The sequence below is a fragment of the Acinonyx jubatus genome, chromosome C1, assembly GCF_027475565.1.
Source record: "Acinonyx jubatus isolate Ajub_Pintada_27869175 chromosome C1, VMU_Ajub_asm_v1.0, whole genome shotgun sequence".
In the NCBI taxonomy this organism is placed as follows: Eukaryota; Metazoa; Chordata; class Mammalia; order Carnivora; family Felidae; genus Acinonyx; species Acinonyx jubatus.
The window spans coordinates 40673893-40692781 of NC_069381.1; the positions used below are offsets into that span (position 1 = coordinate 40673893).

General features: G+C 36.6%; 1 protein-coding gene across 3 annotated transcripts in view; it reads right to left on the reverse strand.

The window, feature by feature from the left end:
- Positions 1-18889, reverse strand: part of EPS15 (epidermal growth factor receptor pathway substrate 15) — a 143985-nt gene that overhangs the window by 50142 nt on the left and 74954 nt on the right. For all 3 annotated transcript variants that reach the window (XM_027059214.2, XM_053214022.1, XM_053214023.1), the window contains exon 13: positions 7648-7720. In XM_027059214.2, coding sequence (XP_026915015.1) covers positions 7648-7720 — 73 coding nt within the window. The remainder of the gene's footprint in view (positions 1-7647; positions 7721-18889) is intronic.

Below are 18889 nucleotides of genomic sequence, written 5' to 3' on the forward strand. Positions count from 1 at the left end.
GGGAATAAACAAGCCAATATAATATTTATTCATTCTTGACCTTTCTCTTCCACGGAGCAAACAAAGTCACTTAAATTTCCCAGCCTCACTTCTTAGCTGCAGTAAAAAGCCACTTAGTAACATAAAAGTATAGACCTCCAGGGGAAAGGTTACTGAGAAAATACCTCACATTAGTATCTAAGCTGGATAGATGTCCACATCAAAACTAATTATAATTAATGTTTCTCCATGTCTATTTCTAAGTATGATAAAAGATCTCTTAAAAAATTCCAACACTAGCTCATACACAAAAGCATCTACTTTTTCAGTAAGCAGATTTAAAATGATTAATTTGCACAAAAGCAAAATGAACAGATGCAAATATACACACTACAAGAATAAGAATCAAATTTCACTGCAAAATTACTTGTAAGGCTACCACCACTGCAATACAATTTCCACATGAACATCAGTATCCAGATAACCTTGGCTATCTTATTTTGGTATAGATTTGCTTACCCTGAGACTAAGTGAAGGTAACAGATACACATCTCCCAAGGATCCTTACCCACCCCTCACCCCTCCAAATCCCCACCTCATCCTCGACCAGGGCAGTGGCAGGCTCTCCTAACAAACAGTATCTTCCACTAAACTAGGATAACTGACTCTTAACTTTAGGGTAGCCCTTTGGGAAAATCCTCTGTGCACAACCTCAGCACTATCAAATGCCATCCATGAAGTAAGTGACTAAAGACATTTGCAGAAGCCTTCCTAGTTATGCTCTACTTTCCGTGATCATGCTCTACTTGCCTATCTGTTCCATCAACAGAAGAAAGGAGAATAGCAGCAATTAGAGAATGGCAAGAATGGAGTGAACAAAACTACAGTAACACAGTGCCAAGGTTTGTTTTAGAAAAATACCAAAGCAGTCACATCAAAGGTTCCTCATCAGGGAAGGTATCTTGGCTTTATTTAAAAAGAACTTTCAAGGAAAATGTCCTGTTTTCTAGAAATCACACAAGGTACTGAAAATGATAAACTCATTCCCATCCTTCTATATCCCATGAAGTGCTACAAAGGTAGTGAAAAGAGAATTTAAACAAATAAATAAAAACTCTTTGCTATATTAAAAGACTAAAACAATTCATTTTAGCACCTCAAGTCAGTGGCACAACTGAAGAAGTAACTTCAGTATTAACCTAAGAAGTATTGGGGCACCTGGGTGGCTCAGTCGGTTAAGTGTCTGTCTTCAGCTCAGGTCATGATCTCAGGATTTGTGAGTTAGAGTCCCACATCAGGCTCCCTGCTGGCAGTGTGGAGCCTGTTTGGGATTCTTGCTCTCTCCTCTCTCTCTCCCCCTCCCTGCTGGTGCTTTCTCTCTCAAAATAAATAAAGAAAAACCTTAAAAATAAATAAATAAATAAACAAACAAACAAACCTACAAAGTGTTAACAACATGAATACTTTTGCATCTGTTTCATATAAAATAGAGCAAAATATAAACAAAGCACTAACTTATGAATAAAACACTTACTTAAAAACCCCAAAGCATATATACAGACATGTATTTATACTAGAATATCTATACCTGAAGAAGAATTATTAAAGAGAACAGGGGGAATTTTACATATTTTGGAAATCTTATAAAAATGCTATTGAATTGCTTTTAAAAATTCTATAGACTAATCCAAAACTAGAAATAATCAGGTACATTCATTATGTTGGCCTAATTTTCAAAATGGAAGTTATAGAAGTATTCTTTTTTAAGTTTATTTATTTATTTTGAGAGAGAGAGGGAGAGAGAGGGAAAGAGACAGGGAGACAGAGGATCCCAAGCAGGCCCCATGCTGTCCTTACGGAGCCTTACACAGGGCTCGATCCCACAAATTGTGAGATCATGACCTGAGCCAAAATCAAGAGTTGGATTCCTAACCAACTGAGCCACCCAGGCACCCCAGGAATATTCTTTTTTATTTTATTTTATTTTATTTTATTTTATTTTATTTTATTTTATTTTATTTTTTATTTTGAGAGAGAGACAAAGAGAGAGAGAAAGTGTGGACGCACACACACCCACACACACACACCCCACACACATATAAGCGGAGAGGGACAGAGAGAGAGAATCCCAACCAGGCTCCGCACTGTCAGTGCAGAGCCAATATGGGACTTGAACTCACAGGCTGTGAGATCATGACCTGAGCCGAAATCAAGAGTAGGACACTTAACCGACTGAGCCACCGAGAGAGAGAGAGAGAGAGAGAGAGAGAGAGAGAGAGAGCGCGCACGCAAGCAGGGGAGGGGCAGAAAGCAAGGGAGAGAGAGAAAATCCCAAACAGGCTCTGTGCTTATAGCACTGTGGGGCTCAAACTCATGAACCGTGCATGAGATCATGACCTGAGCCAAAATCAAGAGTTGGACGCTTAACCAACTGAGCCATTCAGGTGCCCCAGGAGTATTCTTAATATAAAAAAAAGTTATCAACTGTAGAGCAAGACGTTTAGGTCAAAGAACAGAAAGGCAGTCTATTAAAGTAGGTGGGTGTTAGAAACCTCATCAACAGCCTGCCTTTATTTCCCAATCATATGCTTCCCAGCATGTTCTAAGAGCATTATCGCTAGGAAAAGAATGTTGAGCTCATGTATCTAATTTTACTTCCACCCAAAATAAGTCCTTCCTCTTCATCTAAGAAAAAAAAAAACTAAGTGATTAAAATGAAGAAAAATGGACAATTACTATCAATTACTGAACCTTTATTGATAAAGTATAACTAAGTGGGAGCTTCTTTTGCATGAGAATAGCATAAACAAGTATGAACTCTATAGAAAAGTCTGACTGTTTGATACCTACCATGCTCCCAATCCTTTCTATGATTTCTGGGTGTGTCTTGTCCTATTTTTAAATTTTATGCATAAAACTGAAGTTTATTCGTTTCTTTTGTCAACAGCTTTCTTAAATTTATCTCTATCTAATAATACATTACCAACTATACTGAAAGATTTGTTCCAAGGTACAATTTCTTAGCTTAAGGAGTTTACAAGAGAGGCTGGAAGATACTGAATCATACACACTACACTAGCATAATAAGGTAACATACCGGACATACCAAAAAAAGTGAATACACACTCCTCTGGGAGTTCCGACAAGGAAATACTGATGTAGACTAAGGGACAGAGAAGGAAAAGTTTTATTTAGACAAGTGGTGGGATCTGAGCTGGGCTTTAAGGCACAGGCAGAATTCACATAAGCAGGGAGATAGGGAACATTCTAGATCACCACAACAAAAGATGTAAGTGTGGAAATAAGAGAATATGTAAGGCACATAGTTTAGAGGCAGACAATAAAAAAACAAAAACAAAAAACAAAAAAACCAAGTAGTGCAGGAGGAGGATTTGTATCGCATCTTTTTTTTTCTACCTCCAATATACCCATGAGATACGACATCTTCTGATCATTAACCACGGCAGTGGGCAGCAAAGATTTTCACATCTGAGAGTCATGATACTAAAATTGGTTTAGGAAGAAAAGCAAGAAGATGGGCAGGAAGACCACTTATGATCTGACTTCAAAATTTCAGATGTTAGGTAATAAGGGTGGCAATAATGAGAAAGAAAACACTGATAGAAATAGGAGAGTCTAAAATTGAAGCCAATTTTTTTTTTCAACAAAATGAGACTCATTTCAGACACACTGACTTCAAAATGATAAACACCAAAATGTCTAACTGGAGATGTGAAGCTGGAGAGCAGAGAGCTTGATAAATATTTGGGAGTCACCAGCATATGGATGATAGGTGGCATGGAAAAGGAAGGAAACAAGGGGAGAGCATATGTATCAGTCAATCTCTGCAAAGGCAACAGAAAGCAAAAGGTCAGTGAGGCAGGAGAATATCTCGGAGAGCACAATTCAAGAAAGCAGGAACCAATGCAGGAAAGGCCAATAGATTGGGTCATATGATTATTCTCAGTTCTGGGAAGAAAAATTAAAGCACACTGGTACAGGTAAACAGCATACTAAACAGGATTACTGAAAGGCTAGAAAGAGGGGAAAAATGGCCACACAAAGAAAAAGAAGGAAGGAAGGAAGGAAGGAAGGAAGGAAGGAAGGAAGGAAGGAAGGAAGGAAGGAAGGAAAGGAAGGAAGAAAGGAAAAAGGAAAGGAAAGGAAAGGAAAGGAAAGGAAAGGAAAGGAAAGGAAAGGAAAGGAAAGGAAAGGAAAGGAAAGGAATGAAACCAGGTTGGTAGCTAAAGTGGCAGCAATAGCGGAAAAAAACAAAAAAACAAAAACAAGGTATTTTCAAATTGGTGAGTCCTGTGTGCAGATAGCCCTCAATAAAGATAGGAGTCAGAGGAGGAAGAGCTTGACAATAAAGGAGGGATAGATGATAAGGAGATGACAGTAGGGTATAGAATACTACTACTAATCAGAACATTTACTGAAATTTTACCTGGTACCAATCACTCTGTGAGGCCCCGTAACTGCATCATTTCATTTTATTCCTACAGCAACTTTAAGTGTTTGGTATTTTTATTATCCCATGTTACAGAATAGAAAACTAATATGTAGTGATTAAATTACTTACTTACAAACCTACGAAAAGCCAGAATCAAAAACTGAATTCAAGTTTGTCTGATACCAGGTTATTCTTACAAACTTCTATGCAACACTGAAGAAAGCACACATGACAGGGCATTCCTAATTTGTTTACTCAGAAGAAAAATTTTAATAAAATTGTATGTAGGCAGTTTAAGGTAGGAAAGAATGTGAGTCTGCTTTCTCCCCTTAACAAACAAACAAAAGCCCAAACCATATACATTTAAGATAGAATGGACTTTTATAAATTTTTCCCATTGGGTTACTTTGGGTCTAATTTCTCCCTAGAACTTGATAAACTAGAAAGACTGCTGGTTTATCATATGTGTTAACAGTGATCATTTCAGGAAATAAAATTTGAAGTTAATTGCTGCTTTGGTTTTCAAGAAAAAAATCTTGAGCTGAAAGTTTTCAAGATGGTAGTTCATAGGACTATAGACAGGAAACAAAAATTTATAAATTAATTACATAGCAGATTTTATAATTTACCTGTATTAGGAAGACTACAAAGCTGCAAAACAAAAAAGAACTAGTCTTTTGGCACTTTGGTCACATGTAAATTTGGTTTCTGTGCTTGAGATATGAGCTCATATAATTACTATCTATGACTTTATAAATATGGAGAAAAGCAATCAAGTTTGGATTGGGCAGACATTCACTGATAGGTCAAAATTCCCTTACTTTCCTCCTGATATCTTCATTTTGACATTTCTCATTAGTGCCTACATTAGAAAGTGGGATCAGAAAGCAGGGAAGTTCAGGGGCACCTGGGGGGCTCAGTTGGTTAAGTGTCCGACTAAGGCTCAGGTCACGATCTCACAGTCCACGAGGCTCTGTGCTGACAGCTCAGAGCCTGGAGCCTGCTTCAGATTCTGTGTCTCCCTCGCTCTCTGCCCCTCCCCCACTCACGCTCTGTTTCTCTCTCTCTAAAATAAATAAACATTAAAAATTTTTTTAAAAAAGCAGTGAAGTTCTTTAATTTTGCTATTAATTAATAACTCTAGCTAATTGCCTTCTGCCAGAGAAATTAGAAAATAAAGCACTAGGACTTGGGATTACTTACAGATTTTAATTATCCATCTTATTCCTTAGTCTGTGCTTCATTAATGTATAAATCAGAGTTAACCAACAGACAATGAAATCTACTTATCAGTTCTTGTAAGCTGTCTTGTGCTTCAGAAAATTGAAAATAATCACTAAAATGAAAAGTTTTAATTACATGTAGATGTCATTTATCCATGTCATTCTTAATTTAGTGTTTCATTACCATGTATAATACAGAGATATCTGTTTAGGGGTGGAATGAATAATAAATCTAACATAAAGCTTTAATCCAATGTTCTTTTTTCAATGAAATTATGTTCAAACATTACAACTTCATCTGTACTAAGCATGCTCCAAGATGCCTTTTATTTACAGCACCTGATCAGAAAAATTAAATAATTTAGACTCCTGCCAATAAGACATTTTGGATTTAGCAAAGCTTACGATTTAACATATACCTTACCATAATTTCTAAGTGAAAAAGAACAAAGAAATCATGAAGAAATTTTGACTGATAACAAAACCTCTCAAGTGGTAAGAAATCAAATATTCAAGGATAGCCCACTTAGCCTAAAAGGAACAATATAAATTCTAGTGTTGTTCCAAACCAGCTTTTTAAAAACTCACCTCTTCAAAAGACGCGGTAGGGAAAAACCAACAAGTAGATGTACACTAATAACAAGATATTGCCTACTGCAAAAACCTTTGTACTTTGAAATACCATCTGGCTAAATTTAGAAGCTGTCCAGTATTATATCAGTAACTATATCTATCTCTTCAGATTGAAGAAACATAGATTATTTTATCTTCTATTCTTAAGTTATTTTCAGCAAGAACTGCTTAAAGTCTGTGACTCTTTTGCATTTCCTAAGAAGCTCAAAAACTGCACAAAAATAACATAATTGAAGTAACCACCCCTCATTTCAGTACCACAAAGGGAAATATATTAGTAATGATCTCTTGACTTTTCCATCACCTTTAGGAAAATTTCCATATATATAGTAAACGTAGTAATCTAATAAAATAACAAACTTGTAACAAGAAGTCTCTTTGGCTTCTTCCTCAATATCTCAGTAAATCATTCTTCCCACCCAGGCATAGTCCATCTGATAGACAATCTCTGGTGTATGTCCTACATCAAAACAAAACAATGGATCTACTAATTTAGAGCTTTCATCCATTGTAAACTATCAGCACAAGCAGGGAAATCCAACATATAAGTAACATGTTTTAAAAGGCCCATCCCTGAGCTCTCTTACTGGCAACTGATAACAGTGCTTCTATGTCCAACCTCCTGTATGTACTGGTATAGCATTCAAGACACAGCGGTCACATGCATTGTTTACTGCTCTAAATGCAACACTACCAAATTTTCTATATTTTTAATGTTTGAAATACCCCTTTTTGTACCATTTCTTAATCAAAAATTGAGGTTTTATTTTCTTTTCTATTTGTAAAATGAAGCTATTAACACAGCACTTAGTGAAAATGAATTAAATCTCTTTATGCTAAAGTTTAAGATACCCTGGCTAATTAACTTACAAAATGCTATTTTAAATTGTTTCAGTTCCCATCCTACCAGTATTATGAGAAACAGCCCTTTAAAAATACTAGGTCTCCTAGCTAACAAAATTTCACATTCATAAAAACCAATTTGCGTTTTGATGATGATGGTGGTGATAATGACAATCTCACTCATTTAATTTTATTGGTGTAATAATATTTACATCGTAAGTCATTCAAACTTACCTTTAATAATATAATATGTAGGCAAATATTATCTTAAAAATACTTTCAATACTAGAAATTTATGCTGAAAAATACTGCTTTCTCATCGCAGTGTAATCTTTATAGGCCAGAATTCAGAGAAAAAGAATCATTTTGCAAAAGGCAAATATTTATATTACATAAATAACAGGTTTTCCCTAGACCTACTCATCAATACCACAACCATCACATAGTAAATGACCCTATACATTTAAAATGAATCCTAAATCAGAAATAGAATACTCAATTTTACAGATCATTTACCTGAACCTCGCTTGTCCTCTGTTTAATAGTATCTTCTTTCTCCTTAAGGTCCTGTTCCACATTATTCTTTTCCCTAGAAGACCAGCAAACAATGCAAGAATATTTGAGAACATCAGCTACAGCCGGTATGGTTATCCATCCTCCTAATCCTGAATCGCTTTTTAAATACATAGTGAAACATTCAATTTTTAAGCGAAGGGCAGATTTTTCCACCCTCTTTTAATTATTTATGGAATAGAAATCAATATGAGCTCTGTTTGTAAAAAAAAAAAAATGCTTTCTCACTAAAATGTGGTGAAAAGAGAATAGATTAAAAAAGGAAGAGGAGAAAAATAATCAATGAAACACTCAGGTTTCACTGATCTCACTGTTGCTATGGAAATAATGTCCAATGAAAACTGCTGGTGAAAAAAAGGAGGGGTTGCATCAGCTCTGTAAGCTTAACCCTTAAGTACCACCGTCAAATCAAATGAAAATGGCTAATAGAAATAGCCAACAATATTAAGGAAAAGGACATTTATTGAAGTGTTAATTTCCCCTTAAATCACTGGTGTGTACCAATTTTAGAATGAAACAACATAGAGAAAATGGAAAAGACTGTCAATACACAGACCATTTGCTCTATGAAATACCGCTCTGCTTAAAAAAGCTATTTTAGGACCACTAATCAATTCCAACTGATCAAATACATAAAACAACGTATACGAAGTAAAAAAAGAGTCATATGAGCATTTATCTCTTTCTATATTCTTCAGATCAAACATACCAGGATCCACTTCTACTTTGAAATACCATTATCTAAATTCTCATATGCTTCCATCAGAGCTAGATTTCTAATGAATCAGTCTTAAACAACCTTAGATTCAGAATTACTATAAAGCTATTTCTTTTGATGTAATAAGTTTAACTGCCTGTTGGTACTGAAATCACACACACACAAGGACTTGCTCCCTTCATTTTTTCTTTTCTTTTCTACAAAGTGAGAGAGAAATCCATAGAATTCTGAAGCAATACATTTTTGGGGTGGGTGCAAAGGTAAAAGAAGGCCACATGAAGTAGGGAGGAGGCATTCACTAAGTCCTCCAGACTAGTACTACAGAGTTTCTCCTTAGAGCTTCAGGACTGTATTTCAGTTTCATCCCAGACATCACCCAAATGTAAGCTCAGGCTCCATTATGCTCTAGCATAAAGAAGAGTGGGAAAATTATACCAGAGGGGATACCTAAGGGTCAATATTAATGCTACATTTATATTTCTGACCTATTTGAGGTGATATTTTAAACGCAGAAAAAATCAACTCTTTTGGAAATACAGGCACAATGTTCCTAAGATTTGTGAGGGAGAAAAAAAAGCACAAGAATAAAAGCTTTTTGTATACTGTTACTTTTAAACACTTGAGATGGCTCACTAACCGCTTGTCAGATGGTTCACAATGTGGGTCACGATGTTGTGGAGATTTTAAACAGTCCCTTACCATGCAAATCATTGTGGCAGCCTGTTCCTCCCATACCTCAATCTACTTATTATGCAAAGGTCATCCCCCACGTCTAACCCTTATAAATTTAGGTAACATTAAAAAATAGAAATCACAGGAAGAAAAAATCTATGTATACCACACATATTCTGCAAGCTCAATCTTGGAAATTTTTTCTTTCCTCCTTATGTGAACAGAAGAGTGTTTTCATTCCTGCTGCAGCATGTCAGAGGTAAGTCACATGAAAAACTAGCCCCCTCCCCCAATCCCAAATTCTCAGAGGCATTCCACACAAGGTCAGTATCAATTCTGCCCCTTGTTTCTGACAGTAGCTAGTAACAAAAATAGAAAACATCACACAGTATCATAAACCAGCAATATAGCCACTAACGTGTGTGTCTGTATTCAATCCATTCTGCTTCTCTGTTAACTCCTATTACTGACAGTGTCTGCTCAGAGATCAAGTGTGCAGGCAGGAAAACAGGGCTGCAAGAAAGCAGTGAGCTGACAAAACGTAGCCAAGACAGAAGAAAAAGAGAGCAAAAAACAAAAAAAAGAAGCTCACTTGGTGCAAAATGGAAAACAGATTAGAAAGGACTGTCAGCTCTAACCAGCAAATATAGTCTATGTTTGGGTAAAATGGAAGAAGTTTAGAAGGTACAAATTTTTCTTCATAATTTTGGGTGTGGGAATGAGGATAGCAGTGGTGATATCTCCAAACATATCATGAAGATCATTTCAAACTATATAATAAATATGGAATCTTAAGGCATTAATTCTCATAGTACTGAGATCAGTAAAATTTTTTAATCCACTTTTATCTAGTAAAATTCTGGCCTCATGGTAACTTCTTTATTATCAAAATCAAGTAGTATAACATACATTACTAAACAGAAAATTAAAAAAAATAAAACCAGTTATACTACCTTCTATAAAACCATCACAATTGAAAATCTATCCTATAAATTAGACTAAAGATCAAATAATTTTCTCATTAACTTAGATTATAATTTCAGGGATGCCAAATTGCTATTCTGTGGTATTCCACAGACTCAACTTCTATAGCTATCCTTCCCATTTCAGGCAAGTAAAAATACCTAAATATATTCAGGTGCACAAAGGTGCTTAGGTACTTGGTCATATATTTTACATTCCCCTTTCTTTCAAATAACATCACCTGTTTTTCTACAGGTGATGAATGCACAACTATACAAAGCATTCTGTTTAACAGTAGTAATTCAATAACCTAATTATTTTCAAGATTCAGTGCCACAATAAAAAAATATTTATATGCAGTTTCCTATGGAGTCCACCAATATATGGGGATAAGACAGATGTAAGATATATTTCAAAAATAGGTGTGTGAGCATTTTTCCCAAAGCACTACTCATCTTGGATGACAGGAAAAGCTATAGCCTTCAGCTTAGTAACTTCCAGAAGGGAAAAGAAGTGATTCTACATACCTTCTATCTTAGACCATCTCTTTGACCCAATTCACTCCCAAGATCCTGGCACATCCTAAAGAATCCACAAATACCAAAGCCATTATCTCCCTGGTTTCTAAAAGCTGCCGGTTCTGATTCGATGGAAACTAGTATGTGAACCAGCAAGAAAAACAAAGCCCAAGATAAGCTTTCAGAAGCCTGGGTAACTGTATAAACCTACATAAAGTAGTCAAAACCTATTCCCAAGAACAAGTAAGTTCGGGAAACCTGAGTCCATGCAATTCACTTTCATTTTCCCAGGCTCTGTGTAATGGCAAGAAGGGAGTGAGCCATCTGTCTTAATTTTGATGTAATACCAATACTGTCAGAGAAACAGGATTAAGTCACCTTCAAAGCCCTTCCCAGAAACAGTTTTAAGTCTTTTTTCTGAACATAAATACCCATTCTCTTCCAACCAGAGAGCAATAAAGAACAGAAACTAGTTGGAAGCCAAAAATCAGTTAGTTAGAACTCATGAAGGTAACTTTTTCAATCCTGAAACTTACTTATAAAAATCTTTTTGTGGGGCGCCTGGGTGGCTCAGTTGGTTGAGCGTCTGACTCTTGATTTCACCTCAGATCATGATCCCAGGGTCGTGGGACTGAACTGTGTGTCAGGCTTGGTGTTGAATGTGGAACCTGCTCAGTATTCTTTCCAACTCTCTCTCTGCCCCTCTCCCTGATTTGCACAATAGAAAAATGAAATGAAATGAAATGAAATGAAATGAAATGAAATGAAATGAAATGAAATGAAATGAAATGAAATGAAATAAGAAAATAAAATAAAATATTTTGGGGCACATTTTGGGCTCTTATTATTAAGTAGCTTAACTGCCAATAAATCTATCAAGAAAACACAGAAAAGCAAGCTATTCTCATTACTCTTGTTACTATTCTCATTACTACACTATTATTCAGTAAGGCATTTAAGGTCTTATGGAGGACAAGAAAATAGGACTAAAAACCAGAGACTAAGATTCTTTTTTTTTTTTTTTAATTTTTTTTTTAACGTTTTTATTTATTTTTGAGACAGAGAGAGACAGAGCATGAATGGGGGAGGGGCAGAGAGAGAGGGAGACACAGAATCGGAAGCAGGCTCCAGGCTCTGAGCCATCAGCCCAGAGCCCGACGCGGGGCTCGAACTCACGGACCGTGAGATGGTGACCTGAGCCGAAGTTGGACGCTTAACCGACTGAGCCACCCAGGCACCCCCAGAGACTAAGATTCTAACCTGGCTCTGCAATGAAACTGCTTTTGTTTTTTGTTTTTCTTTTTTTTTTTTGACTCTGATTATCACACAACCTTTCAGAGCCTCAGCCTTAATTTTCATTATGCAGATGCTAATATCTCTACTATCTTAAGATTTGCAAGGTAAATTGTACAAGATATCATGTAATTAGGAAAAAAGTAGGCTTTGAGCCTATGCTGTGCTCACTTTTTACTGATAACATTAACATTACTTAGAATTTTAAATAACATTGGCGGAGTAATTTTTAAATTTCTTAAAAGGAATTATGGGTTGCAAAAGATTTTAGAAAACACTGATCTAATGTATAGAATATGTAATGTAATCACAGAAATTTCTGCCCCCTAAATCTTGCCTAATATTCAAATAACTATCTCTACTTTTAGAAACTCATTATATGGTTTTCAAAGCAAAAGATTTGGCATTAAATAGTCCAGAATTCAAATACTGGCTCTATCACACGGCAGCGTACTTAAATCACTGTAGAACAACTATTTGTTCTGGCTGACCTTCCCTTCTCCTAGGACCCAGCAATCTTTCTTTTAGGAGACTGTTCCTCTCTTTCTCCCTCAACTATCACCTTTCTGCCCATACAGTTCAAGTAGACAAGGCCACCTCTTTACAGATTCAACCTCTCTGAGCAATGATTGGCCAGGGATTGGCTCCTGACCAAAGCTTAACCAGTCACAGTACACCAGCTCACCATCACAGGGATTATTCAAGAACAGGCCCATGACCAAAGACAAGGCAGTCAGGATCTTTATTTAGGATGCCTTCATTTGGAACTAATAGAAAACTATGGTAGGGGTGCCAGGGTGGCTCAGTTGGTTAAGTGCTGGACTCCTGATTTCAGCTCAGGTCATGCTCATGGTTTGGGAGTTTGAGCCCTGAGCATTGCGCTCTGTACTGACAGCATGGAGCCTGCTTGGGATTCTCTCTCTTTCCCTCTATCTCTGCCCCCCACATATGCTCTTTTTCAAAATAAACCTTAAAAATAAATAAAATAAAAATTCATTAGAAAATTATTATTGCCACTACTGTATCTACAAGTACTACCTTTACAACAACAATAACTACTGCTATACTACTACTACTACATTACTAATTATGAAAACTACCATTTATTAAGCCTTTACTACATGATAGATGTTATGTGATAAGCACTTTACATGGATTATCTCATTCATTCTTAGGAAAAAGTATTCCTGTGAAATGATGAAGGTGGGCAAATGTGAGTCCAGGAGCTGGGGACATTTGTTGTCCCTGCCTAATGAGTAATAAAATTTTTACATAAAAAAGCTGAGGTGAAAGGCAGGTAGAGATTTCCCGGTAGGGTTCAGGCTCTGGGTCCCTTCACCCCTTGTGATGGTTAATTTTATGCATTAACTTGGCTAGGCCATGGTACCCAGGTATTTGGTTAAATACCAGTCTGGCAGTTACTATAGAGATTTTTTTTTAGGTGAAATTAATATTTAAGAAAGTACACTTTGAGTAAATTACTCACCACAGTATGGGTGGGCCTCACCCAATCAGTTTAAGTCCTTAAAAGAAAAAAAACTGAGGTTCCCCAAAGGAAGAGAGAATTCTATCTCCAAACTGTTTTTGGGCTTGGGCTGCAACATTAACTCTTCCCAGAGTCTCTAACCTACCGGATTGTCCTGTCAGATTTGCCAGCTCCCACAACTGTGTAAGTCAATTCCTCAAAATAAATTGAATATAATATCGACCTTATACAACACATGTAGGAGTTGTTGCAAGGAGTGAAAAAGAATATACATAACAAAACTCCCTATGCAACTTTAAGACCTATCTACTGATTCAACAAACACTGAATCCTACTTACTACATACTGTCACCGTGCTAAACTTTAATGATACAAAAAACAATGAGATAGGTACTTGCCATTAGCAGTATATGTGAGGGATTTGGCAGAAAAATATAAAAAGAAAGTCACAATGCAGTGTACTCGATGCTAGAACACGCAAGCACAAGGGTGCTGTGGGAACACAGAAGGTAGGCACATGACTGTCCTTGGAGAGGGTCAAAAATGGCTTGCTTAATCAATCAGTGAAGGCAGATCATTAACTGCAAAATAAGCTGTGCAGATACTAAGTGCTATGTATATCAACAGAAATTACTCCAGCCTGGGAATGCTTTGTGAAGGAGGTGAGACTTCAGCTAAGCTTTGAAGGAAACAATGAGTATTAGATAGAAAAATGGTATTTCAAAAGGAAAGAGAGCTTATGCGAGAAAACACATGGGATATCAGCAAAATGGCAGACTAAGAGCAAAGAAGACTAAGAAGAAATCTTCCTAAATTTGATAAAATACACCAATCTACAATCCAAGAAGTTCAACAAACTCCAAGCAGGAAAACCCAGAAACCAACACTGAGATACATTATAATAAAACTGCTTAAAGACAGAATCTTGAAAGCAGTAAGAAAGACCTGTCACATACAAAGGATCCTCAATAAGATTATCAGTAGATTTCTCAGCAGAAACCTTGAAGGCCAAAAGGCCATGGAACAACATACACAAATGCTAAAAGAAAAACAAAGAAACAAACTGTTAACTAAAAACACTATCTGGTAAAACTGGCCTTCCAAAATGAAAGCAAAGTTAAGATATTTCCAGATAAACAATGGCTGAGGACTTCCTCACCATTGGTACAAGGAATGCTAAAGTGAGTCCTTCAGGTTGAAAGGAAAGGATGCTACTAAACGTAAGTGAAAGCCATATGAAAATACAAAAATCTCCAGTGAAGGTAAATACATGGACCAGAACAAAACCCATTATCACTGTAATTGTGGTTTGCAACTCCCCTTTATATTTTCTACAGAATTTAAAAGACAAATGTGTAAAAAATAAGAAATCTGAGAGCATATACATAATGTATAAAGATGTAATTTATGACATCAATAACATAAAATGGAGAGAATAGAGCTTATAGGAATAGAATTTTAAATGTCATTAAAGTTAAGTTGCCATCAAGTCCAATTAAATCATTCAGTTTGGGATGATGAAAAAGTTCTGCAGATGAATAGTGGTGATAGTTGTACAAGAACATGAATGCACCTAATGCCACCATATTACATGCTTAAAAATGGCTAAAATGGGTGTGAGACCTGCAATGATTGGTCTCTGCACTGACAGCGCTGAGCCTGCTTGGGATTCTCTCTTTCCCCTCTCACTCCAGACCTCCTTCTCTCCTGCTCATGCTCTTGCTCTCTCTCTCTCTCTCTCAAAATAAACTTAAAAAAAATGGCTAAAATAGTGAACTTTGTGCCATGTATATTTTATCACAATAAAAAATAAAGAAAAAAAAAGAAAGTGCAGAGGTGAGAAAATTCTAGATAGTAGACTAACTTACCTAGGATGAAGGATTCAGGGTGGTAAATAAATAAACCTGGAATGGAAGATCAAGGTAAGACTATAAAAGAACTTCAGTACTATGTAAGACAGACTTTTAATATAGAGGCAAGGGGAGTCCTTAAAGGTTTCTGAGCTGAGCTTTTTTGAACTCCAAATGGCATTTACCACATAGCTCTTCCTTCTCTGCTGGCCTCTGTTCTGAAGAAGAGGAGAGGAAATAGAGACTCTTATTGCTCAGAAAATTGATGACAATTGCTAGAAAGGTAATAGAACACTCTGACGCTGCTTATCTTGAAAATTGCCAGAAATCTTGAGTTAGAGTAGAGTAATAATTATAGACAGTTGAGGAGAAAGTCTTGACTTCTAATTCAAGCCAGTCTGAAAGTCAGACAGCATTTCACTCCAAGAACTCACAGTGAGTTGATAAAAACTTGAGTTACAGTTTTGGAGTAAAGACATTAATTTGTACCTTAAGTATTTAATTTCTCTACAAGTTGCCTTAAACATACAATCTCTATATGACTATATATTATTTCATTCATTCAACAGTTATTGAATATCTACTACATGCTAAACAAGGATTAAAGTTAGGCCCCTACCTATAGCTTGCTGGGGAAACAAACATAACCATTAATTATAAAACTACAAGACAAATGCTATAGGTATTATGGGAATAACTAAATTAATTCTGAGAGGCTGTTTTAATGAGTTTTACTTTTGAAAAATAAATTAGAGAAGATATTCACGAAGATAAATTACTGAAAAGAAAGCCTAGCTAGAACCAGGAAAAACACAAACTTTGGAGCGTGGCTCACATGACCACTGCCTCGTCAGTGGCAGAATCCAACATGTGATGGTTCAATTTTTTTTTTAAAGGAGAAATAAAAGCTTATTTTGCAAACCCCAAATAATTAATTTATTCTACTTATCTGACAAGACAAAAGGAGACGGAAACAGTAAAAGAAAAAAATGTAAAACAAGGCCTTAGTTTTCCTAATTATAAAATAAGGAGGGGCGCCTGGGTGGCTCAGTCAGTTAAGCGTCTGACTTGGGCTCAGGTCATGATCTCACAGTCTGTGAGATCAAGCCCCGTGTTGGGCTATGTGCTGACAGCTTGGAGCCTGGAGCCTGCTTCAGATTCTGTGTCTCCTCTTTCTCTGCTCCTCCCCACCTCATGCTCTCTCTCTGTCTCAAAAATAAATAAACATTAAAAAATGTTTAATAAGCAAAATATTAAAGTTGATAAGGACTAATTTATATTACATCTAGAAAGACTTCAGCACAATGCCAGCACACAATAAGTGCTTAATAAATGTCAACTGCCTTTATTTATTTATTATTATTACCATTATATGATTTACTAGTATAAAGGTACATTTACTGGCTTTTTGAAAGTTTCAATCAAGCATCTAGAGTATGCCAGTTAGAACTTAAAATAGATGGGTAGAGACTCATTTCTAAATCCTTCAGGAACTGAAACTTCTTAGTAGATACTTTTGTTTCCCAAAGACAGACTGTTAACACATCTTAAAAATTATTGCTCTCTTGAGGCACCTGGGTGGCTCAGTTAGTCCAACTCTTGATTTCAGCTCAGGTCATGATCTCCGTAGTTCATGAGATCAAGCCCTGCATTGCGCTCTGCGCTGACAGTGCAGAGCCTGCTTGGGATTCTCTCTGTCCCTCTCTCTCTGTCCCTCCCCTGTTCACATGCATACACTCTCTCTCTTTCTCTCTCAAAATTAATAAGCTTTCTCTACAGTGTTTATTTATCTTGAAAGAGAGAGAAAAGAGTGGGAGCAGAGAAGGGACAGAGAGAGAAGACACAGAATCCAAAGGAGGCTTCAGGCTCTGAGCTGTCAGCATGGAGCTTGACACGGGGCTCAAACCCACAAACCATGAGATCATGACCTGAGCCAAAGTCAGATGCTTAACAGATGGAGCCACCCAGAGCCCCTCAAAATAAATAAACTAAAAAAAAATTACTGCTTTCTTAAACCAGGGAAGAACCCCTTAATAAGCTACCAGTGCCACAAAATAACGCAAGCAAATGTAATTTCTACAGACTACAACTGATTGAGACCAGATCCAAAAGAAATACAATGAAAGTCACATATGTAATTATAAATGCTCTATATTTTAGGAGTAAAAAGAAACAAGTAAAATTTATTAAAATACATTTTATTTAAGCCAGTATAGCCAAAATATTTACATTCCTTTTTGGAATCCAGTACATTTCACACTAATAGCACATCTTAATTTGGATTAGCTATATTTCAAGTGCTCAGTAGCCACATGTGGCTGTATTAGATAGACAGTACAGACTCAAACTTTATCAGGGAGGGTTTCAAATAAGGGAAGTCTCCCTAAATAAAGGTTTTAAATACTGAGCCATGCACTTTGTGTGAAAATTAATTAGACTGACTCCTTATTACCAAACAAAAGCACACTATAACCTAAAGCTTCAATCATTCAATCAGTAACACCATTGCTGAGGTAATCACAATTGAGATCAAGGAGTACCACAAATCTTTACAGGGTCAGAAACAGGCCAGGTTGGATCATATAAGCAAAAGAGCTCCAGATACAATAGTATAAGCAATGCTCTCTTCAGAGCTAATGGTTCCTAATGGTATTTGAACTTAACTAGACCAAAGCATAATTTTTTTTAAAAAAATTCAAACTAGGGGCACCTGGGTGGCTCAGTTGGTTAAGTGTCTGACTTTGGCTCGGGTCATGATCTCACGGTTGGTGAGTTCAAGCCCTGCATCGGGCTCTGTGCTGACAGCTCAGAGCCTGGAGCCTGCTTTGGATTTTGTGTCTCCCTCTCTCTGCCCCTCCCCCACTCACACTCTGTCTGGCTCTCAAAAATAAATATTTAAATAAATAATTCAAACTGTATGCTAACACTGCCTTAAATAGGTTTTTTAATATTTTATTTATTCTTGAGACAGAAACAGAGCATGAGTGGGGGAGGGGCAGAGAGACAGGGAGACACAGAATCCAAAACAGGCTCCAGGCTCTGAGCTGTCAGCAGAGAACCCGATGCGGGGCTCAAACCCACGAGCCACAAGATCATGACCTGAGCCGAAGTCAGATGCCCAACTGACTGAGCCACCCAGGTGCCCCTGCCTTAAATAGATTTTTAAAAAATCAATTCTTTAATATGACTGAGTTAGAGATCTATATATTTAGGAACATAGATTCTGACTACCTGACTACAAAGTTCCAGTCTCTCTTCAACCAGGGAATGAGAATGTTCATTCAGCTACTCCAACCAATGTTTGCTGAGCACCTATTCAGTAAATGTTGTGTTTTAAGTGCTGAGCTGGGAATTGGGGATGACGATGATGATGATGACAACTATGAACACGTACTGAGAATTTACCACATTTCAAGAAAGATATTAAGCATTTTACATGGTATTAGTCATATTTCCATTTCACAGATGAAGAAACTGAGGCACAGACAACTAAGTTACTCGGCTAAGTCATGTCACATGTCAAACTACACAATCTAGTTAGAAAGCCATGCTCTGAAGTAATATACTATGTTGCCTCATTAGAAATAAGAGACAGTCTCTGCTATCACACATAGTTCACAATCTACTGGAGAAAAAAATATAATTCAGTATTATAAGTGTTCTGAGAAAAGGAAATTGAATGCTC